General features: G+C 47.1%; 1 protein-coding gene across 1 annotated transcript; it reads right to left on the reverse strand.

Annotated features, from left to right (window-relative positions):
• Positions 1–77: 77 nt before the first annotated feature.
• On the reverse strand, positions 78–24,266 carry LOC105478509 (CEA cell adhesion molecule 20). The gene is made up of 12 exons (XM_011735891.3): positions 24,142–24,266; positions 19,493–19,636; positions 18,376–18,651; positions 17,227–17,505; positions 15,081–15,359; positions 11,562–11,840; positions 7,430–7,547; positions 7,130–7,215; positions 6,284–6,345; positions 5,906–5,941; positions 5,299–5,424; positions 78–288 (listed from the first exon to the last, which is right to left on the reverse strand). The coding sequence occupies exons 1-12, from the start codon at positions 24,191–24,193 to the stop codon at positions 235–237; spliced, it is 1,791 nt and encodes a 596-aa protein (XP_011734193.2). The 5' UTR covers positions 24,194–24,266; the 3' UTR covers positions 78–234.
• Positions 24,267–24,981: the final 715 nt, after the last annotated feature.

The following is a 24,981-nucleotide window of genomic DNA, read 5'->3' on the forward strand; positions in this document are numbered from 1 at the left end:
GATCCACGGGCTGTCATTTTTACCATTACCATTGCTTTGAAAAAAAAAATATGAGTCAAAATCTAAGATTCTGTGGGAGCTAGGGCCTGACCAACCCATTGCAATAGAACATCACAAGGTATACAGAGATGACAGAGAATGACTGGCTTATAATATGTACTTAATAAATATCATTAAATACATGATCGAGCATGGTTTCTCTAGGACTCCTGGAGAAAAAGAGCTCTGCTTCCGTTAAACCAAGGAGTTGATTTGGACGTAAGTGTTGGGCTCTGGATTCACAAGCTCCTGTTAAACAAAAAGAAAATGTGAGCTCCATTTGCTAGGTGGACCCTCCCAGTCTACTCACTGTAGTCTGTGGCCCAAACAGCCTGGTACTTTCCTTTCTTTGGAAATTCCAGAAATCTTCCTCCATTCTCATCACACTTTAGTAACACTGACACCTCTCTGTTCCTGGAATGGCCCATGTACTTCCCCACTGTGGTAAACAGACTCTAAAATGGTCCCCATAATCCCTGCTTCCTGGTATTCATTCCTCTATGTAATCTCCTCACCTTGAGGGCAAGACCTGCATCTAACCTTGCATCTAACCAATAGAATATGGCAAAGGTGGTAGGATATGCATGATTGCATGTATGTGATTCTGTTACACAAGATTATGACTTCTGTCTTGGCTTTGAAGAAACAAGATGCAATGTTGTGAACTGCCTATGGAGAGGGCCACATGGCAAAGAACTGAGGATGACCTCCAGCTGACAGTAAGAAACTGAGGCCCTCATTATGACAGCCTGCAAGGAACTGAATGCTGCTAATAACCACGTGAACTTGGAAGTGGATCCATCCCCAGTTGAGCCTCAGATGAGACCAGGCTTTGACTGACACCTTGATTATATAGCCTTGCAGAAGAGCTGTCTAAGCAATGCCTGAACTCCTGACCCACGGAAACTGTGAGATAACAAATTCATGTTATTTTAAGCTGCAAAGTCTGTGGTAATTCATTATACAGCAACGGATAACTCTACACCCACTTCTGGGCCTTTTCTCCTGATGCCTCTCAAGTTGGACTGTTTCTCTCCACACTGTTTGCATGGTTTGCTCCTTCTAATCCCTTCAGAATGTAGCAGACACTGAGTTGACTGACCTAGCATTCTTCCCCACACCACCTCCCTCGCTTGCTTCTATTGAAGAGACTGGGAATGTTAATGTATCACTTTCTCAGCCTCTGTTGCTGCAAGGAGCACCATATGACCTTATTCTGGCTGAGATATAAGAGGAAGCTTACTGAGTGGGATTTCTGGGAAGACCTTTTGCCCTACTAATAATAGGAAACAAACATGGCTCCCCTACACAGACACTGGTGAAGAGAGGGACTCAGGTGGCTAAGGTTTTACCAGTTCAAAGCTGATTACAGAGCTGACAAACCTAAACATGATACCGTGGCCTGAACCAATCTGATTCTCCTATGGAGAATTTGAACCTAGAAATGCTTGAAGGGCAGCAGATGTTATTATATATACTCTGAAGTTATAGAGAAGCAATGACCAGTGACTTACATAGAAAGTCAGTCTGAATTGAGAGAATGAAATGAATTCATAGATTAGTGAAAATGAGAAACTGCGTAATAAGAGAGAAACAGCTTCTTTGTGGCATTCGAGTTGCCAAGAGGCCCAGGAGTAATTTCTGAAATTGAGTTATCTGATATTTCTCAGTGTTCTCTCAATTAATCCCCATTCAAACTATATTCAAAGGGTTTAATGTTCTTAACATTAAAAATTCTTGACTAAGATATTAATATATGAAACATTCAGCCAGGTGCAATGGCTTGCATCTTAATCCCAACACTCTGGGAGGCCAAGGTGGAATGATTGCTTGAGCCCAGGAATCTGAGGCTGCAGTTGGCCATGATCACACTACTGCACACAAGCTGAGCGAAAGAGCAATACCTTGTCTCAAAAAAATACAAAGGTATATAGGATATTCACATTTTTCTTTTTTCTTTCTTTTTTTTTTTTTAGACGGAGTCTCGCTCTGTCGCCCGGGCTGGAGTGCAGTGGCCGGATCTCAGCTCACTGCAAGCTCCGCCTCCCGGGTTTACGCCATTCTCCTGCCTCAGCCTCCCGAGTAGCTGGGACTACAGGCGCCCGCCACCTCGCCCGGCTAGTTTTTTGTATTTTTTAGTAGAGAGGGGGTTTCACCATGTTAGCCAGGATGGTCTCGATCTCCTGACCTCGTGATCCGCCCATCTCGGCCTCCCAAAGTGCTGGGATTACAGGCTTGAGCCACCGCGCCCAGCAGGATATTCACATTTTTCAAGAATAGTTCATCTGTTAGGCTAAAATCTACCCCTCTTTTACTTATCCTCCATGGTAATTTATCTGCCCTCTGGAACAACAAGGAACACATTTATCCCTCTACCTGAAGCCTGTCAGACACTAAAATAATGGAGTCCTCTGTCCCTAAATTTTCTCTTTTCCAAACCCAATAAAACCCTGTCAGTAGGACATGGATTTGAGCCCGTGTTCCGGCCTCTCACTTATTCCTCCTCTGGATAAATTCTGACTGGTCACTGACTTGTTCAGAATATAGAATCTAAAGTCCATTCTTGGAAATGGAGTAATCTGGCTGTCCTGATGACAGGGTTAAGATCACTTGCATTCTCTAAAGTAATTCTACTAGTCCTTAGAACTATGGAGCCATCACTTGACTGCTCTAAACTTGTTATTGGAACCTTTGCTTATGCCTGGATGAACTAACAGTTTTCTTCTTTTTAATTTTTTTCTGAGACAAGGTCTTGTTGCGTTGCCCAGGCTGGAGTACAGTGGCTGGACCTCAGCTCACTGCAACCTCTGCCTCCCAGGTTCAAGTGATTATCCTGCCTCAGCCTCCCAAGTAGCTGGGATTACAGGTGCCTGCCACCATGCCCAGCTAATTTTTGTATTTTCAGTAGAGACAGGGTTTCACCATGTTGGCCAGGCTGGTCTCGAACTCCCGACCTCAAGTGATCTGCTCACCTCCATCTCCCAAAGTGCTGGGATTACAGGCATGAGCCACCATGCCTGGCCCAGTTTTCTTCTTTTTGAATAATGTAACTAATCATACCTCTCTGTTTTATTGTTACCAGGAAGCTTAGAGACACATAAGAGATATAGGGGCAGATATCATGTAGGCCCAGCATATATTTTTTACTTTTTACCCATATCTTGACTTCTTGCTATTGTTAAAAATATTTTTTCTGATTGTAATTTCTATTTCTAATTTAACACCATTTTGTAATGTTGTATATAAACTGCTTCAAATCTTCCACAGGAAAAACTGCTTCAAATCTCCCATGAGAAAAATGTGGGGAAGTAAATATCATGAATGAAATGAAAGATTGGAAAGGAAAGGAAGGGAATGAAAAGGAATAGACTGTTTAGGAATGTAACTGAAAGAGATGGCAAAAGCATAAATGAAATGGAGGGAAACTGAATAGGACAGAAAGGAATACAATATAAATTAAAGGCAGAGAATGGAGTGAAATAAAATGGCATGATGTCCAAAGAAGTGCAAATGAAAGAAATTAAATGAAAAGGAAAATTGTAGTGGAAAGAAAGAAACAAAGGAAAATCAAATGGAGCAGAAAAGAGAGTAATAAAATAAGGTAATGAGCGGGAGAGAAATGGAGAGGAAATGGGAGAAAAGTAATATAGTAGAAGGAAAGTCTAACATTAAAGAACAAAAATAAAGCAACAAAATTTAAAAAAAAAGGGATGAAATGGAATGCCATGGAATATAAAATAATGAGATGAAATGAAACTGAAATCAATGGTGTAAAGAGTAGGAAATGCAAAGGACTGCAAAGAAATGGAAAGAGCTTAAATGAAGTGAAAAGGAGTGGAATGGAATGACTTGAAAAGAAGAAATTAAATGGAAAGCTTCAAAAGGAAAGTAATAAAGACAAGGGAATGAAGTGCCATAAAGGGCATAAAGGGACAGGATGAAGTGAGAAAACATGGAGTAGAATGGAATGGAATAGAATAGAGTGGGATGGATTGGAGAGAAATGAAAAGGGAAAGGAATTGAAGAGAACAGAGGGAGAGGAATGGGAAACAGTGAAATAGAATTGAATGAAAGGGGAGGGGATGGAGAAGAGAAAGTGAATGGAAAAGAAATAAGGGAATGGGAAAAAAGAAAAAGTGAATGGGAAAGGAATATAAAGAATAAGAACTGGAATGCAGTGGAATGAAATGAAAACCAATCAAATGGAAATGAATGTAAATAGGGACATTGACTAGGAAGGAATGGAGAAGTAGAAAACAAAACGGATGAAATGGATTAAATATATGGATGGAAATAAGAGGACTGAAATGGGATGGGAAGAGTAAGACTGGAAATGAAATAAAGTCGTGGGATGGGAATTGAGTGGGCTGGAATAAAATAGAGTGTAATGGAATGTAAAATAAATGAATTGAAATGAATTAAAAGAAAAAATAAAAATGGATAAAATGTAATAGAAAGAAAGGAAAAGAATGAAAAGGAATGAAATAAGAAAGAGATGGAAAGGAGTGTAAAGGGATCAAACAGAGCTGAGTGGGATGGAATGAAAAGGCATGGAATGAGCCAGACATGATGGCTCATTCCTGTAATCTCAGCACTTTGGGAGGCCAAGGCGGGCAGATCAATTGAGGTCAGGAGTTCAAGACCAGCCTGGCCAACATGGTGAAACCCCATCTTTACCAAAAAATAAAAAAATAAGCTGGGTGTGATGGCTCAAGACTGTAGTCCTAGCTACTCAGGAAGCTGAAGTGGGAGAATCCCTTGAACCTGGGAGGCGGGGGTTGCAGTGATCAGAGATTGAGTCACTGCACTCCAGTCTGGGTGATGGAGCAAGACCCTGTCTCAAAAAAAAAAAAAAAAAAAAAAAAAAAAAAAAAGAAAAGAAAAGGCATGGAATAGAGTAGAGTGAATGGGAAGAGATAGGATGGGGGGAAATAGAGTGAAAGGAAATAAACCAAATGGGATGGAAAGAAAATGGCAGAGTGAAGTGATATGGAAATACAGAAAATGAATAAAGCTAAATGGATAGAAAGGAAATGGGTGGAGTGGAACATGGAATGCAATAAAATGGAGTGCATTGGAAAGGAATGAAGGAAAACTAACTAGAAAATGACACGATGGAAATGGGTAGGATGGAATTGAGAAGATTTTTAAAGGGAAATTTTCTTTATAGTTCATCCTACAGACTCTTTAGTAGGGAAGAAAAACCAGATTGATGACAGATTTCCACCTGTCCAAAGACTCAGTGTGGCATAAACATACCTCATAGATTGACTCCGTGTTTTTTGGCACAGTGGAGAGCAATCTGAGTGGGGGCATCAGAGGTTTGGGTGGTGGCTTCCACGGGCTGAAGGAATTGCCTCCAGGGCTTGCTGAAGGCAGCTTTGTCTGCAAGTAAGCAGAGAAATCAGGCAGGGCCTACAGTCATAGATTGCCAGGAATGTACCAACTTACACTCGTTAGAGACCCAGAGAGTGGAAGGAATCTGTTCAGATTCTTGCAGAGAATCAGAGGTGGAAGCAGGGTTAGAACCCAGGCCCTTGCCCTGGCCCAGAACTCTCCTTTTTCCTGCTGGCTCTGCAACCTTTACTCCCAGCCTCCTTTTCACCCCAGCATGTGCTGGTCCAGTACCACCTCACTGGCAGTCCAATTCCAAGCCCTGGAGGTGGAAGGAACAAAAGAGGATCCAGGGTCTTGGCATCTGACCCAGCTCCCTGTGAGGCCTTAGGCTACTCTCTTCCCATCCCCGGCCCTGTGCTGTGCCATGAAAGCTTTAGACAAGATCATCTCTCAGGCTTATCACACATAAAATTCTCAGACTGTCTTTTCTCCACAGATTCTTTAACCAAACCCAGCAGGGCCAATGTACCTCATAGGTCTCCTCTGGAAGGTCTGGTGGTTGCATCTGGGGAAAAACAAAGTTGCAGAGAGGTCATAGGGCTTGGAACAGGGGCACCCCAAGAGATTCTCAGAAATAGCTTTGGCCTCAGAGGCAGTTATAGCTCTTCTGATTCCCAGAGGGCTCAAAGCTAGGAACTGTCATGTCAAGGAGTAAGAAGACGAGGAGAAGAGATGAAAAAACTCGGAAGGGTCTTAAGATCCTCAGAGAAGTCAAAGGAGGAGATGCAGAGAGACTCAACCTGGCACTGGGTTTTCTCAAAATATCATGCCAGTCCCCACCCTAAGAAGTAAGACTACAGCAGCCTGGTCGGCAGATCAAGGAGGGTCCCTCTGCAGCATCACTCACCTTTTCGACTCTGATCCGTCCCTGAAGCTGGGATATGTTGCAATACTCAGGACTCAGGCTTTCTAGAAAAAGTGAATCTCAGTCAGGAGCTGGAGTTAGAAAGAGATATGGGGCAAGGGGCTGTTTTTCCAGGACCCCTGTCCCCAGAAAGGAAGTGCAGAAGTCTTCCTTCCCAGGACTCCCTGTCGTATTTCCACTGAGCTTGACCTGGGAATGTCCTGGAAGTCAAGTTCTAGGTTAGGTAAGGCTGTCTGGTGACACAAATGAGGAGAGAAATCTAAGTTCTAGCCCCAGTTTTGACAGTGGGTCCTCTGTAGCCTGGGTTTAGCCCTTTATCCCTCACGGCCTTGGTTTTCCTCTCTGTAAAATGGGGCTGGATTGGACAGTTTCTAGAAAGCCTTCCATATCAAAAGGCCTGTCCTTCCAGAATCCCAGACCTAGAGATGGCAAATGTTTCATTTTGTCTTTGGTTAACTCTAACCCATCAGTAGAGGGCACTCGAGGCACTCTATTGAGATATGAGGCTGGATTTGGATTCAGCAGGATGGAGTGTTGTGATTGATTCATTCTGTCTACAACAATCAATTAACAAAGTTTTCTGAGATTGAGAAAGGAGAGCATTCCAGCATGTTGTCCTGCTTTTGCCATGACTATTGAAACAGGCAGAACCCGTTAGAGGGCTTGACTCCAATCTCATCCATATTCCAGATGGGAACACAGAGGCTCAGAGTGGGCAGGGTTTGCCCTGATCATACAGTGACCTGGTGGCAAAGCTGGGAGCCCCCAGCACCAGCCTCTTCTCCAGCCCTCACCCCCGCCCCAGGCATCATCCATAGAGTCACTCACCAGAACTGGGCTCTGTGGGGTGCTCCTCCTTTGGAGTGGGTTGTGAGGTCTCATGACTGGGGTCCTCTGCTGTTTTCCTTGAGGGCCTGAAACCCCAAAACCCTCATTCTTCTGTGCCTCTAGTCCTTGCCCATCTCCACAGGTTCTGTCCGTATACCATGTCCATTCTTGGACAATGCCCCCAGCCCTCTGAATTCCCCAGGTGCCAGACACGACTCAGCACCATGGTCAGCAACACGCCAGGCAGGCGCGCCCCCTGCTGGCCACACCCCCATCCCCCACCCTGTATCCCTGTATTACCGTCTGGCATTTCTGATGTAGAGAAAATAGCCCAGTTCTGAGGCCACAGCAATGACAGCCAGGATCCCGATGACAATACCAGCAATGGCCCCTGAGGACAGGGAGGAGGACTGGGGACCTGGGCAAGGAGAGAGAATCAAGACCCAGGCCTGACACACCCTCATCCCTGCCCCCAGCCCATTCCCAAGCTTGCAGCTTTTTCTCTACTGACATTTTGTGAGCACTGGTTTTCCAGTCGTTGGGAGGCATCAGATTGTGGTTCTTGGTTTTTGGTTTTGCTTTTTTTTTTTTTCCAGACAGAGTCTCGCTGTGTCACCCAGACTGGAGTGGAGCGGCGCGACCTCAGCTCACTGCAACCTCCAGGTTCAAATGATCCTCCCACCTCAGCCTCCCCGAGTAGCTGGGACTACAGGTACCTGCCACCATGCCAGGCTAATTTGTTTTATTCTTTGGTAGAGAGGGGGTTTCACCATGTTGCCCAGGCTGGTCTGGAACTCCTGACCTCAAGTGATCCATCCGCCTCAGCCTCCCAAAGTGCTGGGATTACAGACATAAGCCACTTCACCTGGCCTCAGTCTGTGGTATTAACAGCATCATTTCTAAAATAAATATCCAGTTTCTGGGTCCAAATTTCAGCAGTGACTTTGGGCATGCTACTTAACCTCTCTATGCTTCAGTTGTCTCTTTTGTAAAATGAGAACAACAGGGTTTATAGGACTTCCGGAAAGATTAAACATATATGTATTCATGTTCTATATATATAGTGTTTGTTTGGAACCATGGAAAGTGATCAGTAAATGTTGGCCATGATGACAATGCCAATAAGCATAATGGATCAAATATGGCTTTGCCTTTCTTTCCTCCCAGAAAAGAGGCACACACCAGAGAAAAGAGCTTTGGCAACCAGAAACCCGGCTTTGACTTAGAACCCCTTGACTCGCTGGGTCCGTGTGACCGTGGACAAGTGAATTCATTTCTGAGTCTCATTTCTTCATCTGTAAATAGCACAGGATGTTTGCAAAGATGAGATGAAATCATGAATGTTGACACCTGGCACATAGTAAGTGATTAATAAATGGCAATTGTTTTCATTAATCAGGTCTGCCAATTGCCCATCTCACTTCTGCCTGAACCTTTCTCAAAAGGGTGAAATCGAGCCACTGGAATTAAGAACACAGCCACAAGGGTCAGGAGTGTGAGGAAGGAGCTCTGCTTTGGAGGGGCAGGAGGGAACTTCCTGGGGTGCCTCAGGGATTCTTAGTTTCATTCTCTGCACCTCCATTTTTCTTTCCCCGCACCCCCACCCCGCTTTTTTTTTTTTTTAGATGGAGTCTTGCTCTGTTGCCCAGGCTGGAGTGCAGTGGCGCAATCTCAGCTCACTGCAACCTCCACCTGCCAGGTTCAAGCAATTCTCCTACTTCACCCTCCCAAGTAGCTGGAATTACAGGTGTGCACTGCCATGCCTGGCCATTTTTATGTGTGTGTATTTTTAGCAGAGATGGGGTTTCACCATGTTGGCCAGGCTGGTCTCAAACTCCTGACCTCAGGTGATCCACCCACCTCAACTTCCCAAACTGCTGGGATTACAGGTGTGAGCCACCGTACCTGGCTGCATCATCATTTCTTTCTTTTTTTTTTTTTTTTTTTTGAGACAGAGTCTCGCTCTGTTCCCCAGGCTGGAGTGCAGTGGCACGATCTCGGCTCGCTGCAAGCTCAGCCTCCCAGGTTCACAACATTTTCCTGCCTCAGCCTCCCAAGTAGCTGGGGCTACAGGCACCCGCCACCACGCCTGGCTAATTTTTTGTATTTTTAATAGAGACAGGGTTTCACCATGTTAGCCAGGATGGTCTCGATCTCCTGACCTCGTGATCTGCCTGCCTCAGCCTCCCAAAGTGCTGGGATTACAGGCGTGAGCCACCAGGCCCGGCCTCTGTTTCTTTGTATCTCTAGCAAGAATAAGAATTCCAAACTCTATAGACTCTTTAAAAATTTTTTTGAGACAGAGTCTTGCTCTATCACCCAGGCTGGAGTGCAGTGGCATGATCTTGGCTCACTGTAACCTCTGGCTCCTCTGCAACCACTGCAACCTGGCTGCCTCCCAAGTGATTCTCCTGTCTCAGCCTCCCAAGTAGTGTGATACAGGCGCCCACCACCATGCCCGGCTAATTTTTGTATTTTTTAGTAGAGATTGGGTTTCACCATGTTGCCCAGGCTGGTCTTCAACTCCTGACAATATGTGATCCACCTGCCTCACCCTCTCAAAGTGCTGAGATTACAGGCGTGAGCCACTGTGCCCGGCCTCTATAGACTTTTGAAGGGATTAACAAGATCATGTATAAAACTACCAGCACAGTGCCTGATACATACCAGATGCTTGACAAATGGTGGTGGCGATGATGATGATAATGATGATGATGATGATAGAAGCAAGCTCTAAGCACCAAGAGGCCTTCATACATGATCTCATTCAAATCCTACAATATCCCCGTGAGCATCAGCTGAACTCACCACTTCCTTCCCTGAGCCTCTGTTGCTCCATCCATCAAATGGTCTTACCAAGACCACAAGATTGCTCTGAAGATTAAATGAGGTAATTTGGAAGTTGATATAAATGGTGTTCTAGGCTTAGTGAACAACTTGAGGAGGCCAGCCTGGTTTTAAACCTCGATGACAGGATTTGAGTCTATAGATCTCAGTTTCCCTTCCTGTACAATGAAGAAACCAACAGGCTCACCTCAAAACTGACTGATAGAAAGTACCCAAGAAGTGTCTGCTGATATTATATATGGGAAAGTTGGATTCAGACATGTGGCACAGGCTCAATAAACAACAATTTTAGGCTGAGCGTGGTGGCTCAAGTCTGTAATCTTAGCACTTTGGGAGGCCGAAACAGGAGGATCACTTGAGCCCGGGAGTTGTGCAACATAGGGAGGCCATCTCTACCAAAAAAATATAAATAAAAAATTAGCTGGGGGTGGTGGTGCACACCTGTAGTCCCAGCTTCTCAGGAGGCTGAGGTGGGAAGATGGCTTCAGACTGGGAGGTTGAGGCTTCAGTGACCCATGATCTTGCCACTGCACTCCAGCCTGGGTGACAGAGTGAGACCCTGTCTCAAAAAAAAAAAAAAAAAAAAGAAGGAATAATTTTATTTGTTTAACAAATACAATATGCCAATCACTGCCCTAAGAACTTTACAAATGTTAACAATCTTCAACAACCCTAAGAAATAGGCAGAATTATTATGTTTTTTAGATAATAAATCAGAGGCCCAGAGAGGGTAAGTAACTTGCCCAAAGTCACACAGCTAATAAGCATTGGAGAAGGATGTGAATCCCAGTGAACAGTAACACTGTTGCCTTCTCAAGAACTAAAGACAGAGATACAGGGACTCCCTGCCAGTCATGTCCAGTTGCTATTAACATCATTTCTGATTCCCCATATAGCTCACTCCTTCCCTCACTGGGTATGTCTCTGACTCATTGTCCTAAATGACTGAAAGATAGGCGTCACGATATGATTTGCCTGTGTCCCCGCCCAAATCTCATCTTGAATTATAGCTCCCATAATTCCCAAGTGTTGTGAGAGGGACCTTCTGGGAGATAATTTCATCACGGGGCGGTTTCCCCCATATTGTTCTTATGGTAGTGAATAAGTCTCACGAGATCTGAGGGTTTCATAAAGGGTTTCCCTTTTTGCTTGGTTCTCATTCTCTTGTCTGCCATCATGTAAGAAGACATGCCTTTCGCCTTCCACCATGATTGTGAGGGCTCCCTAGTCACGTGGAACTGTGAGTCCGTTAAACCTCTTTTTCTTTATAAATTACCCAGTCTTGGGCACGTCTTTATCAGTAGCGTGAAAACGGACTAATACACGTCACAAACCGAATTTACAGGCAAACAAACTGAGGCTCAGAACAGCTTGGAGAGTTTTCCAGGGAACATAGCAGGGAGTAGAGTTCCTATGTTCCCCTGAGCATTAGGGGTTAGGATTCAACAGCTGTGGACTGAGAACCTGCTCAGGTAGTGTAGAGACTGCCACACTCCAGCCCTCGGTAGGGGTAGACTAGGTGGCTGGGACCAGCATCAGGAAAGGCCCCTCGGTTCCTAGGGGAAGGCAACCCTGAGAGACTCACCTACCACCTTGACCAGGACTGAAGCGGAGCGGGCCAGGCCGGTGAGAGGGTTGGAGGCTGTGCAGTTGTAGATCCCGTTGTGTTCCCAGGTCAGAGCCCTGATGATCAGTTGCTCTCCCAGGTGCTCCCAGGTGGAGTGTTCAAGAGTCCAGCGATACTCAGCGCCTGGCTTGGACTCGGCACAACACTGCAAGGTCAGGCTGGAGTTTAGCTCTGCCTCGATGGTGCTGACCATCTTCGATGCCGACTCCCTGGTGATGTTCACTTTGTCAGGACCATCTGTGTGTAAAACCAAACGTGATGCACCCTGGCCCCCATCAGCGAGCCATTCACTTTCACCTTGGAATTTCAGTAAAATAAACACAACTTGCTCCCTTTTGCTCCTTAGCTGTCTGACAAGCACAGTGTGGTCCACAACACTGTGGGTGGGGGAGATCAAAACAAAAACAAGGGCCGGGTGCAGTGGCTCACGCCTGTAATCCCAGCACTTTGGGAGGCCGAGGTGGGTGGATCGCGAGGTCAGGAGATCGAGACCATCCTGGCTAACACGGTGAAACCCCGTCTCTACTAAAAATACAAAAAATTAGCCAGGTGTGGTGGCGGGCACCTGTAGTCCCAGCTACTTGGGAGGCTGAGGCAGGAGAATCGCTTGAAACTGTGAGGTGGAGGTTGCAGTGAGCTGAGATTGTGCCATTGCGGTTCAGCCTGGGTGAGACAGCAAGATTCCATCTCAGAAAACAAAAACAAAAAACAAAACAAAGAAAACCCCTGCCTTTGCAAAAGTTAATTCAAAGAAGAGTTTTAGGTCACTTGGGCATCAGAAATTGTTGCTAGGCCAAGCGCAGTGGCTCACACCTGTAATCCCAGCACTCTGGGAAGCCGAGGTAGGTGGATGTGAGTGGAACTCCTGAGACCAGGAGTTCAAAACCAGCCTGACTAATGTGGTGAATCATGTCACTACTGAAAAATAAAAATAAAAACCAGCTAGATGTGGTAGCACATGACTGTAATTGCAGCTACTAGAGTGGCTAAGAATCGCTTGAACCTGGGAGGCCGAAGTTGCAGCAAGCCAGCAAGCCAAGGTTGCGCCACTGCACTCCGGCCTAGGAGACAGAGTGAGAAGGAAGAAAGAAGGAGAGAAAGAGAGAAAGAGAGGGAGAGGGACGGAGGGAGGGAGAGAGGGAGGGAGGAAGAGAGGAAGGGAAGAAGGGAGGGAGGGAAATTGTGGCTGTGTCCTGTGCATATAATTCCTAAGGGAGGAAGGGAGGAAGGGAGGAAGGAAGGGAGGGAGGGAGGGAGAAGGAAGTGGGGGAGTGAGGGAAATTGTGGCTGTGTCCCGTGCATATAATTCCTAACTTCTAGTCCTGTGTATTCTCAATGGTATAAACACGTGCAAATTTTCTTTGTAATGTCAGAGGGGATCATTGTCACTTTTCTCTTCTACCACATACCAGAAGGAAACAAATGAAAGTAGTTGTTGGATTTCTCATATAAATTAAAAGAGTTTGGGCCTGGAGCCATGGCTCATGCTTATAATCCCAGCACTTTGGGAGGCTGAGGCAGGGAGATCGCTTGAGCTCAGGGGTTCAAGACCAGCCAAGGCAACATAGTAAGACCCTGTCTCTATTTTGTAAAAAACCTAAAAGAGTTTAAGAGTCAAACTTTATTTAAATTAATGTAAAACACTAGAAGGGATGCAAAAGGTTGCTAATTGAGATATTCCAGGAGGGGAGGAATACTCCTTCTCTGCTCCCTCCCAAACATCCTTTGAACCTGTTCATTTCTCCCTATCCTGACCTCATGGCCACTTGGATCCCTCACCTGCATCCCAGCTCCTCCTGGTCTCCCCATTCCAGTCTCATCCTCCACACAGTAGCCAGAGAAGTCTTCCTAAGTACTAAATTGTCACTGTCCCTCCTGTGTTCAGAACCCTCTGTGGCTCCCCAGTGCCCTTGGGACAAAGCCTGTGGCTGATGAGGCCATTTACAATTTGATCCTTACAGACCCCCTCCGGTCCCACCTTTCCACACCTCTTGCTCTCATTCAGGAATTAAATCCCACTCGGAGATTCCATCCTTGTTACACTCTCTCTTGCCTCAAAGCCGTCGCACACCCTCTTCCCTCTGCCTGGAATGCTCTTCTCTGCCTCTGCTCTAACCAGCCTACTCCAACTCATCCTTTAGCTCTCACGGTGGACATCCCCATTCATGATGAGCCTTCACAACATGCCTCAGATGGAGGCTTCCTTTGGGCTCCCCATACCCTCCCTTTGTCCCCCAAGTTCCCATTTATCATGCTGTGTTTTATTTGCCTACTTAGTGACCTCGCCATCTCCAGCAGGCTGTGAAAGCTGAAAATCATGGCAAGTATCAAATGCTCAACATGTTGCTTACCACAGAGAGAGCAAAAAATATATATTTTTGGTTTAACGACTGAATTGAGAAGGAAAGAGGAGAGAGCAACAGAGAAGTGTAAAGAGGAGCAAAGACATGTACTTAACCCCTACCTCTGCGTTCCCTGCTACTTCGCATGTACAAAAGTGCACCCCTCCTTTCTCTCCCAGCAGAAAGCTCTTCTCCCCCAATCTTCTCCATCTTGGTTCATGACTCCTACATCCTTTCAGTGGCTCAGGCAATAAACCTTAGAGTCATTCTTGACTCCTTTCTTTCTCTTTCACCTAATATCAGTCAGCAGCATATTCAAAATACATCCACAGTGCAACCACTTCTCAACACCCGACAGTGGCCATTCTGGACAGCTGCAACACTGGACAGTTGCCATTGTGGCCACCAGGAGAAGCTCTTCAAAGACCTCCAACAGCAGAAATGTAATTGACCAAGGGCCCAATTGCTGTGCCCCCAGATCTACTCCCAGCCCTCCCACAGGCTGCACCCTGCCAGTACCTGAGTGCATCCAGGAAACTAAGGCAGGCCCCTTCCTGGGAGACATGGGAGGTCCCAACAGCCTTGATGGGTGTTCCTTCAACTGCATGGTTATCCAGGTGCTTCTATTCAAGTCTCTGTCCCTCTCCCTGTCACTTGGGGTCACACTCGCATCTCAGTCTCTCAGTCTGATGGCTCTCCCCAACCTTCCTGCAGCTGCCTCCCTAGTTATCCTCACAGGAGCATTTCCCCTAATAAAACCCTTGCATGAATAATCCCGTTAATCCCACCTTGGGGTCTGCTTCTCCAAGGATCCAGACAAATACAGCTCCTCTTACTCCCCTTCTCCCTGGCTTCTATGTTTGCCTCCCCGTAGACAAGGGCCAGTGAGACCCTGGGAAAGCTTAAATCTGGTGGTGTCCCTAAGCCTTATCCCGTGCTTCTCTGTTTATGGTCTGGTTTCTCCACTAGAACATAAGCCCCCTGAGGGCAGGCGCTTGGCCTTGTCCAGTGCCCAGATTCATGCCTGGCACAGAGCAGGAGCTCAATAATCATAGCATGAATGATTGGAAGGAAGAACTTAAAGAGAAGGAGGGAAGCAGGGAGAAGGGGAAGGTCCAGGCCCCGGCTGACTCACAGTTGATGGTCAGCTCAAGGGGCTCACTCCGGGCCCGGCTGCCCCAGTTCCAGACCTCACAGGCATAGGGCCCCGTGTCATTCCGCTGGAGGCCGTGGATGATCAGGGTCCTGTTTCCAGCTGACAGCTGCAGGTGCTCACTGGGCAGGAGGGGCTGGCCACTCACGAACCACTGGACATTCACAGTCTCATTGACGGTTTGGCAGGTCAGGTCCACGGACCTGGCGTTCTCCACAAGGTTCAGGCTTGAAGGCACGACTCTTGGCGTGGTCAGTTTTTCTGGAAACACGTGGAGGTACAGGGTCAGGTTCAGGAAGATTTCCCCCATCTCTTGCCCTTGTGGGGCCCACAAGTTTTTCCAGGAGTGTGTGTGTGTGTGTGTTGTGGGTGGTGTGTATGTGTATAGGATTTGCATATGACTGGTGTGCGGGGTACATGTATGTCTTTTGTGGATGAATGTGTGTTGTGTGATTTTTCATGTGAATATGTAATGAGTTTTGTGTATACGGAGAGAGTGTGGTGCGCGTGTGTTTTGCATTTCTTGTGTGTGTTGGGTGTATGTGTTGAATATGAAGTATGTGTGTGGTACACATGTGCACTTTGTACGTGAGTATATGTTATGTGTATTTTTTTGTATATGAGTGTGTGTTCTGTGTCTGTGGTATTGTTTGTGTTATGTGTTTGTGTTGTGTGATGTGTGCATATGCACTATGTGCTACATGTGGTATGTGTATGTATTTTGTGTGTGCATTGTGTGTCTGTTGTATGTATGTGTTGAGGGTGTTGACTGTATGGTATGTGGTGTGTTTTCCATGTTGTCCATCTTGAGTGTCTGATGTTGAATGGCTGTAATGTTTAGCGGGTGCTGAATGTCAATGATATATGTTGTGTGTGTCCATTAGTGCATATTAGGTGTATATATGTTTTATGTGAGTGTGTCATGTATATGTGATCTTGTTTGTTGTGTAGATGTATGTGAGATATGTGTGTCTGTGTTTTGCATGTCATGTGTGTTGTATATGTGTTGTATGTGTGACCATTTTGCGTGTGTGTTGTGAGTTTGTGTGTATGTGTTATGGATTTGTATGCATATGCTGTGTGGATGTGTGTGCTGTGGGTTTGTGTGTATGTGCTGTGGATTTGTATGTGTTGTGGGTTTGTGTGTATGTGTTGTATGTCTGATGTGTTATATACTTTGTGATGAGTGAGTTGTACGCCTCTGTTGTGTGCATGCTATATGTGTGTATGTTTTGTGTGAGTGTGTGTTGTATGTCTGTGGTATTGCACAGTATGTGTACGTGTTATATATGAGTTGTGTTTACTGTGTGTATTGTACATGTGCGTGAGTGTGCTGTGCATGTGTGTGTATGGAGTACGTGAGTGTTGTGTTAGTGTTTTTAAATGTAGACAGTTAACCTCCCCCCATCTTCAGAGAATCAAATCATGGGCACCCCCTAGAGAGCCACCAGGGTCTCCTGCAGGATGTGCCAGGCCAGGCAAAGGAGCCAGTGTGCCCAGCCTTCCCTGCGGTCGGAGCCCTGCTCAGTCACCAGCTGCATTGGATATCCCCCTGGTCCTCCTCAAACTCTGGGGTATTGATGCAGCTCAGTGGCTCTTAAGATTTTTTTGTTTTTTAGGCAGAGTCTTGCTCTGTCGCCCAGGCTGAAGTGCAGTGGCCCGATCTCAGCTCACTGCAAGCTCCGCCTCCCGGGTTCACGCCATTTTCCTGCCTCAGCCTCCCGAGTAGCTGGGACTACAGGTGCCCGCCACCACGCCCGGCTAATTTTTTGTATTTTTAGTAGAGATGGGGTTTCACTGTGTTAGCCAGGGTGATCTCGATCTCCTGACCTCATAATCTGCCCGCCTCAGCCTCCCAAAGTGCTGGGATTACAGGCGCGAGCCACCGTGCCCGGCCTCTTAAGGTTTTTTTTTAGAGTTCAAGATCCCTTCAAAAATCTGATGACAATCCTGGACCCTTCCTCTAGAATACGGCGCAAACATTATGCAAGCAACTCAATGTCATGCAGGGGTTTCTCCCTCACACAGTATCCAAAGGCCCTGGATTAAGAACTCTTGGTTCCTTCTGACATGGCCAGCATCTGACTCTCAGAAGAACAAAGGAGAGGAACCAGGAAAGGAGACTTACCGAGGACTTGAACCTTCAGAGTACCCAGGCGGGACAGGTGGGTGGCACTGTTGGACACCAAGCACTTGTACAGGCCCTCATGTTCTCTGGACACAGCATGGATGGTGAATGTGCTCGTGGTGTGAGACAGAATGGAGTCAAGGAGAAACCAGGTATAGGCAGAGGGTGGGTGAGACTTTGTTTCCGCCAAGAAGGTCACGTCAGAGCCCTCCATCACCTCAACCACCTCCCCACTGGCAACACCAGACATCAATTTTATTTCAACAGGATCAGGACCATCTGAGAGGAGAGGAACAATTACAGCAGTAACAATAGCATCAGCAACAGGTCTCTTATGGAGGTCTTTAACGGATCAATAAATACTTTATTTCCCTCCTCCCCACTCAAAGGCTAGATCAATTACAAACGAGGTGCAGTAGTCAGATGGAAATGAAATGTCAGCCTCATCCCTGGGTAAAGCAAGGTTGAAAGATACGTCTAAAGTGTGCCAGCTGAATGGTTAAGGTGGCTCACACCTGTTATGTTTTGTGTGAGTGTGTGTTGTATGTCTGTGGTATTGCACGGTATGTGTACGTGTTATATATGAGTTGTATTTTGGAAGGCTGAGGCAAGAGGATTGATTGGAGCAAGGAGTTTAAGACCAGTCAGGGCAACCTATCAAGATCCCATCTCTACAAATAATTTAAAAATTAGCCAGGTGCAATGGCTCATGCCTGTAGTCCCAGCTACTCGGGAGGCTGAGGCAGGAGGATTGCTTGAGCCCAGGAGGTCGAGGCTGCATTGAGCTATGATTGCACCACTGCACAACAGCCTGGACAACAGAGTGAGATCTTGTCTCAAATAAAATGAATGAATGAATGAATGAATGAATGAATGAATGAATAAATAAAGTGAGCCTGCTAATGCTCTTTGCTCACCCCTATCCAGGCAAGGTTTTGGATCAAACGTCTGAGGTTTGGGAGCTCAATTTTAGACACATTAAGTTGGAGGTTTCCAGTAGAATCCAAGTAGAGATGTCAAACAGTTATACATCTGAAGTTCAAAGGTAGACAAGTCCACATCTGGATGGTATTTCAAGCTGTGAGACTGAACGAGGCACTAAGGAAGTGAGTGTTGGTGAGGGGTTGGAGAGAATGGAAAGGGACTCACACTTCACGTCCAGGAAGATGGGGTCGCTGCTCTGGCGCAGAAGGGCATCTCGAGCTTCACAATGGTAAGTCCCCGAGTCCTCCCGCTGGACAACGAGGATGGTGAGGTTCTTGCCATCCTTGGACAGCTGCATGCGCTCATGGAACATGAGGGAGAGGTTGTTGGAAACCCAGTGGATGGTAATGTTGACATCCTTGGTGTTGCAGTAGAAGGTCACCATATCCTTCTGCTCAATGGCAGTGCCCGGGCTGACTGCAATGGTAGGCTTGGCCAGCTCTGAAAGCAAGTGAGGGAGACAGAGGCAGAGACACAGGTAGAGGAAGAACAAACAAGATGTAGTCACAGGGGGACCCAGAGAAACAGGACTAGACTGGAATTGCTGGAAGACACTCTGGAGTTGGATGCCTGGGCTTGAATGCTGGATCTACTGCTCATTCTAGGCGTCATCTTGGGCAAGTTACTTCCCTTCTCCAAGTCCCATTCAAAGTGATTGTGCAAGTGAAGCAAAGGGTCTGGGACCTGACCAGGAGTCAATCAATGTCAACTGCAATGACAATCAAGCTTATGACACGGGTGCCAGCAAGGGCCCCCTACCCACTCTTTTTCTTTATTGATATAGGGTTTCGCTCTGTCACCCAGGCTGGAGTGCAATGGTGCAATCATAGTTACTGCAACCTTGACCTCATGGGCTCAAGCAATCCTCCCACCTCAGCTTCCCAAATAGCTGGGACTACAGGTGTACACTACCATACCTGGTGAATTTTTTTTTTTTTTTTTTGTAGACATGGTGTCTCCCTATGTTGCCCAGGTGGGTCTCGAACTCCTGGGCTCAAGTAATCCACCCATCTCAGCCTCCCAAAGTGCTGGAAATGACAGGCATAAGGAACTGCACCCAGCCCCCCGACCCACTTTTTAGCCAACTTTGCCCACCCCAGCCATGACAGTCACAGCCCTCCCTCTTTACCCCGACCCCTGGCACAGATGACTGGACCAGTTATTGCCAGACTCTGGCTGAGCCAATCAGATTCGTCCTCTTGGGACTTTGGGTGTGAGGCCCGGATGGGGGATCTCCATGGAGGCAGAGATCAACATGACCATCTTGTTTTCTGGCTCCCACCTCTGGATCTGCCATGAATCTGGGGTGTCCTGGGGGTCCCAAACACAGACAGAACAACATCCTCACTTTGGGTGGCATCAAGTGGGTTGGCATCAAGGGTGAGCTGGGCTGCAGCTGGAGGATTCCATAGGGTCCAAAGCGAGGCTAGAAGGGGAGAGAGGAGGCATTCAGGGAGGGAGAGGTGTGTTGGGGGGTGCCTGACTAGGGTCTTCAGAAGCACAGGGAGCTCTGAGGTCATAGGGCTGGCATTCCACCCATGGAGACCTGAGTCCTACTCATTACTTACCAGCTATGTGACCTGCAGCATGTTTTTTGTTTGTTTGGTTGGTTGGTTTTTGTTTGTGTGTTTTTGTTTCCTGAGGCAGAGTCTGGCTCTGTCGCCCAGGCTGGCATACAGTGGCACAATCTCAGCTCGCTGCAACCTCCACCTCCTGGGTTCAGGTGATTCTCCAGCCTCAGCCTCCTAAGTAGCTGGGATTACAGGCACAGGCCACCACGCCTAACTAATTTTTGTGTTTTTAGTAGAGACGGGGTTTTGCCATATTGGCCAGACTGGTCTCGAACTCTTGACCTCATGTGATCTGCCTGCCTCAGCCTCCCAAAGTGCTGGAATTACAGGCATGAGCCACTGTGCCCAGCTGCAGCATGTTTTTGTCCTCTCTGAGCCTCAGTCTCAACCGTAAAATTGGTGTACTATCACCTGCTTCCTAGGGTTGTTGTGGGGGTGGTAATGAATATTGGCAAACTTTAATTGGGCTGCCTGATAGTCACTGTGTTATCTCCAATGATGTGCCCTCTACTGGAGCCACATGATGGTCCCTGTATTCCACACAGAGGAAAACCGATGCTCAGGGAAGTGATGTCACTCACCAAGACGGTATTATCAATGGCAGAAGCTAAAAACCTGGCCTGCCAGGCCCTGAAGACTGCGCTCTCAACACTGTAATTCCTCCTGTCAGCCCAGAGATGGCCACAGAGCCAGCCCTTGATTAACAGTTACTTCTACTGTGATCTTGGTGAAAAATATTGACTTTTGGTACTTCCTCTGATGTGCCCCTAGGCAAGATTTCACTTGCATGGGGAGGAAAGGAGAACAAGATAGCAGAAGTTCCCAGTTTTTGGCGGGGTATGGTGGCTCATGCCTGTTATCTCAGTACTTTGGGAGGCTGAAGTGGGACGATCACTTGAGCTAAGGAATTTGAGACCAGCCTGGGCAACATAGTGAAGCTTTGTCTGTACTAAAATTTTTTAAAATTAGCTGGGGGTGTTGGCGTACATCTGTAGTCCCAGCTACAGTCTGAAATGGGAGGATCACTTGAGCCTGGGTGTTTGAGACTGCAGTGAGCTGTGATGGCACCATTGCACTCCAGCCTGGGTGACAGAGCAAGATCCTGTCTTAAAAAAAAATACAAACACACACACACAAAATGAGTTCCCAGTTTTCCATTTGATCATTCTGCACACCACTACGGAGGCTGCAAGAGACTATGGGACCTGACACCGTGGCTCATGCTTGTAATCCCAGCCCTTTGGGAGGTCGAGGCGAGCGGATCACTTGAGGCCAAGAGTTTGAGATCACCCTGGTCAACATGGTGAAACCCCGTCTCTACAAACAAACAAACAAAAAAATACAAAAACTAGCCGGGTGTGGTGACAAGCACCTGTAAACCCAGCTACTTGGGAGGCTGAGGCACGACAATCTCTTGAACCCAGGAGGCAGAGGTGGTGGTGAGCCGAGATAGTGCCATTGCACTCCAGCCTGGGTGACAGAGCTAGACTTTGTCTCAAAACAAAAACAAACAAACAAACAAAACATGAGACTTTGCTGGGGCCCAACCCCAGCAGCTGTGCTACATGCAACTGACCTCATCTCTCCCAAGAGCCCCATTAACGCAGACCCTCTGCCCCTCTCAAAAGGGCCCCAATGTGGCCCTAACACTGCCCCATTCTCTGCCCAGTCAGTGAATAAGGGCACGAGCTCTTAGGAACAAATATGAGCTCTGTCACTTACTAGCCCTACTATCATGGGTAAGGGACTTTCTCTTTGTGCGGCTCAGTTTCTTCAACTGAAAAATGGAGATAATAGTAGAACTCAGCTTATCTGGTGGTTGTGAAGTCTGAGTGAGATTATCAAATGTGACATGCTTAACAGAGTTCATAGCAAATATTCAGCCACCATGATGGCAACGATGATGACGATGATGGTAGTCTTGATGACGGGTTCTCGTGTCTGTGGTTTCTCTGCCTCAAATGCTATTAGAGGTTAGGCCCACAGCCTCAGAGCCTGACCACCTGGGTTTGAATCTCATTTTTGCCATTTATTTGGGCAAGTGATATCCCCTATCTGAGCCCCAGTTTCCCCATTTGAAAAATGGAGGTAGTAACAGTTCCAGCCTCACTTAACTGTCGTAAGGATAAGTGAAATGATGTGAGCGAAAGCATTGATAGGGGCCTCATCATATCCGCCCGAGACAGGAAGCCTCCCTCCGTGGAAAGCCTGCCGTGGCCCCTTCCCTCTGGCTTTCTTCTCACATTGCCCTGCCTTTGTCCCATCAGGAAGAGGCAACACTCACAGGGACACCTGTGGATGCGGCTGATAACTCTCAGCCTCCCAGGACTACGGAGCCCCTGCAACCTTCCAGGGTCAGCCAGGAAGCGCCGGCCCAGAGAAGGAGAAGCTGGTCTCAGAGATACACAGCAAGGCTGGGCTGAGCCCTCACCTCTGCACATGACCTGTTGCAAAATAATGTCTTCACTTCCAAAATACTTTTTTCGTCAAAATATTCTAGTTTCTTCCTTTTGTCTCAGATGCCTTTTAGGCAGAAATTTCACATTCATCCCCATCCTGATCCGTGGACCTGGCCACCCAGGGCTGGCACAGCCTCCCTCCGCCTATCTCTCATCTGCTTGTCTGAATCTCCATGATACTCCCTCTCTCCCCGTGTCTCTGAATCTATTTCTGTCTGTGTCTTTACACAGTTCTCTCCCTGTCTCTTTGTTCTCTGTCTCCATCTCTCTCTGCCCCTCCCTGTTTTTCCCACTGGTCTTTCTTTCCTTTTCTTTTCTTTTCTTTCTTTCTCTCTCTCTCTCTCTCTTTCTTTCCCTTTCTTTTTTTTTTTTTTTGAGACAGACTTTTACTCTCACCCAGGCTGGAGTGTAATGGCACAATCTCGGCTCATTGCAACTTCTGCCTCCCGGGTTCAAGCAATTATCTGCCTCAGCCACCCAAGTAGCTGGGATTACAGGTGCCCACCACCACACCCAGTTAATTTTTGTATTTAGTAGAGACAGTGTTTCACCATCTTGGCCAGGCTGTTCTTGAACTCCTGACCATGTGATCCACCCACCTCGGCCCCCCGAAGTGCTGGGATTACAGTCATGAGCCACTGCGCCTGGCCTCCACTGGTAACATTTCTAAGGTTATTTTTTTACCTTTTGTCTCTGTCTCCCTGTGTATCTCTTCTTCCTGTATTTCCCTCTCTCTCTCTCTTTCTCCCTGGGTCTCTGGTTCTATGGCTCTGACTCCATCTTTCTCTCTCTCTCTCTTTCTCTGTACACACACACACACACACACTTTGGCTTTCTCTCTTGTCTCTAGTCTCTGTTTATGTCTCCTTCTGTCAGTCTCTTGCATCTGTATTTGTTTCTGTCTCTGTCTCTGTGTCTGTTTCTCTCTGCCTCTGTCTCTCTTTCCTCAAGTGTGTACACACACACACACCACTGACAAATATACGTATATTTTTGTCTCTCTCTTTGTCTCTGGTCTCTGTTTAGGTCTCCTTCTGTCAATCTCTTTTGTATCTGTCTTTATTTCTATCTTTCTCTTTCTTTCTTTCTCTTTTTTTTTTTTTTTTTTTTTTTTTTTTGAGACGGAGTCTTGCTCTGTCACTCAGGCTGCAGTGCAGTGGCCGGATCTCAGCTCACTGCAGCCTCCGCCTCCCGGGTTCACGCCATTCTCCTGCCTCAGCCTCCCGAGTAGCTGGGACTACAGGCGCCCGCCACCTCGCCCGGCTAGTTTTTTGTATTTTTTAGTAGAGACGGGGTTTCACCGTGTTAGCCAGGATGGTCTCGATCTCCTGACCTTGTGATCCGCCCGCCTCGGCCTCCCAAAGTGCTGGGATTACAGGCTTGAGCCACTGCGCCCGGCCTCTCTTTCTTTCTTTCTTTCTCTCTCTCTCTCTCTTTCTTTCTTTCTTTTTTGAGACAGGGTCTTGCTGTGTCACTCAGACTGGGGTGCTGTAGTGTGATCTCGGTTCACTGCAGCCTCCGCTGCCGAGTTCAAGGTTCAAGTGATTCTCCTACCTCAGCCCCCCAAATAGCTGGGACTATAGGCGCCTGCCACCACACCCGGCTAATTTTTGTATTTTTAGTAGACACATGGGTTTTGCCATGTTTTCCAGGCTGGTCTCAAACTCCTGGTCTCAAGTGATCTGCCCACCTCAGCCTCCCAAAGTGCTGGGATTACAGATGTGAGCCACCACGCCCAGCCCTATCTTTATATCTGTATGTCTTTATTTCTGTCTCTGTTTCTGTGTCTCCATTTTTTTTTTCTCTGCCTCCATCTCTTTCGAGTGTGTGCGCATGCACACACACACACATACACACACACCACTGACAGATGGATACAACCCCCCTCCACCCCCACTCACCTGAGAGCAGGATTCCCATCCAGTGGTGTCCCCATAAGTCAGCAGGCCCCATGGGTCCCAGCACCTGACTTCAGTGTGCCAGGCCGTCTGTTGTCCCGGCTTGCACACACAGACACAGTCCTCACTCCAGCTGCAGCCCCTCCACCTCCCTTCTCTCCTCTCCCCCACTGCTACAAAGTCACACACACTGTAGTGACTGCCGCTCTCGGGACAGACAGGGGTGGTGGCAGGGAAGTAACTTTGACCCCACCTCTGCCCTCCACCCCCAGGGCTGACTTTCCTTCCCTGCCCAGCGTGGAGAGCGGAAAGTCCAGGAACCCTGGAGACCGGGAACTGAGATTACGATGGTCAATAGCAATGATAAGAAAAAAACAACAATGACCAGCTCCTTGTTTCTGAGAGCTTAATAACCAGGCCCAGTGCCAAGTTCATTATAAGCAGCCAATAAATATTAAATGAGCTGGAATCATGCTTGTGATATAGATCCCAGTCATAAACGAAAGCTCTGGAGTCAGACCGGCAGGAATCACAGACTGAGCAGGACTGGGGGAACTCCAGGAGGAGCTTGACGTGGTCTTGGGAGAAGGGGCAGGGAGGGCTTCCTGGAGGAGTGGACATCTGAGCTGAAACTTGGAGAACATAGTAAAGGTTCTATACATAAAAGTTACTTTTAAAAAAATCTCTATGAGCAAGACAAGCTGTTGGTCTTTGAGAGTATATAGACCCAGACCCAGAAGATTTAACAGAACCAACCAGCTGAGGGAACTATCATTAATCCATGTATCATGTATCCATCCACTAATTTATTTAACAAATACTTCCTGAATTCTCTTCCTTTTT

This window comes from Macaca nemestrina, chromosome 20, assembly GCF_043159975.1.
Source record: "Macaca nemestrina isolate mMacNem1 chromosome 20, mMacNem.hap1, whole genome shotgun sequence".
Taxonomy (NCBI): domain Eukaryota; kingdom Metazoa; phylum Chordata; class Mammalia; order Primates; family Cercopithecidae; genus Macaca; species Macaca nemestrina.

What these genes read in the sequence shown, in the direction of transcription:
- LOC105478509 (XM_011735891.3), bottom strand. Translation starts at nt 24,193, where the DNA reads ATGGGGCCTGCTGACTTATGGGGACACCACTGGATGGGAATCCTGCTC. An exon ending in GATTCATGGCAGATCCAGAG is followed by an intron (nt 18,652 to 19,492) that starts GTGGGAGCCAGA and finishes ACTTGCTTTCAG; the next exon opens with AGCTGGCCAAGCCTACCATT. An exon ending in CCTTGAGCTGACCATCAACT is followed by an intron (nt 11,841 to 15,080) that starts GTGAGTCAGCCG and finishes TTTTACACACAG; the next exon opens with ATGGTCCTGACAAAGTGAAC.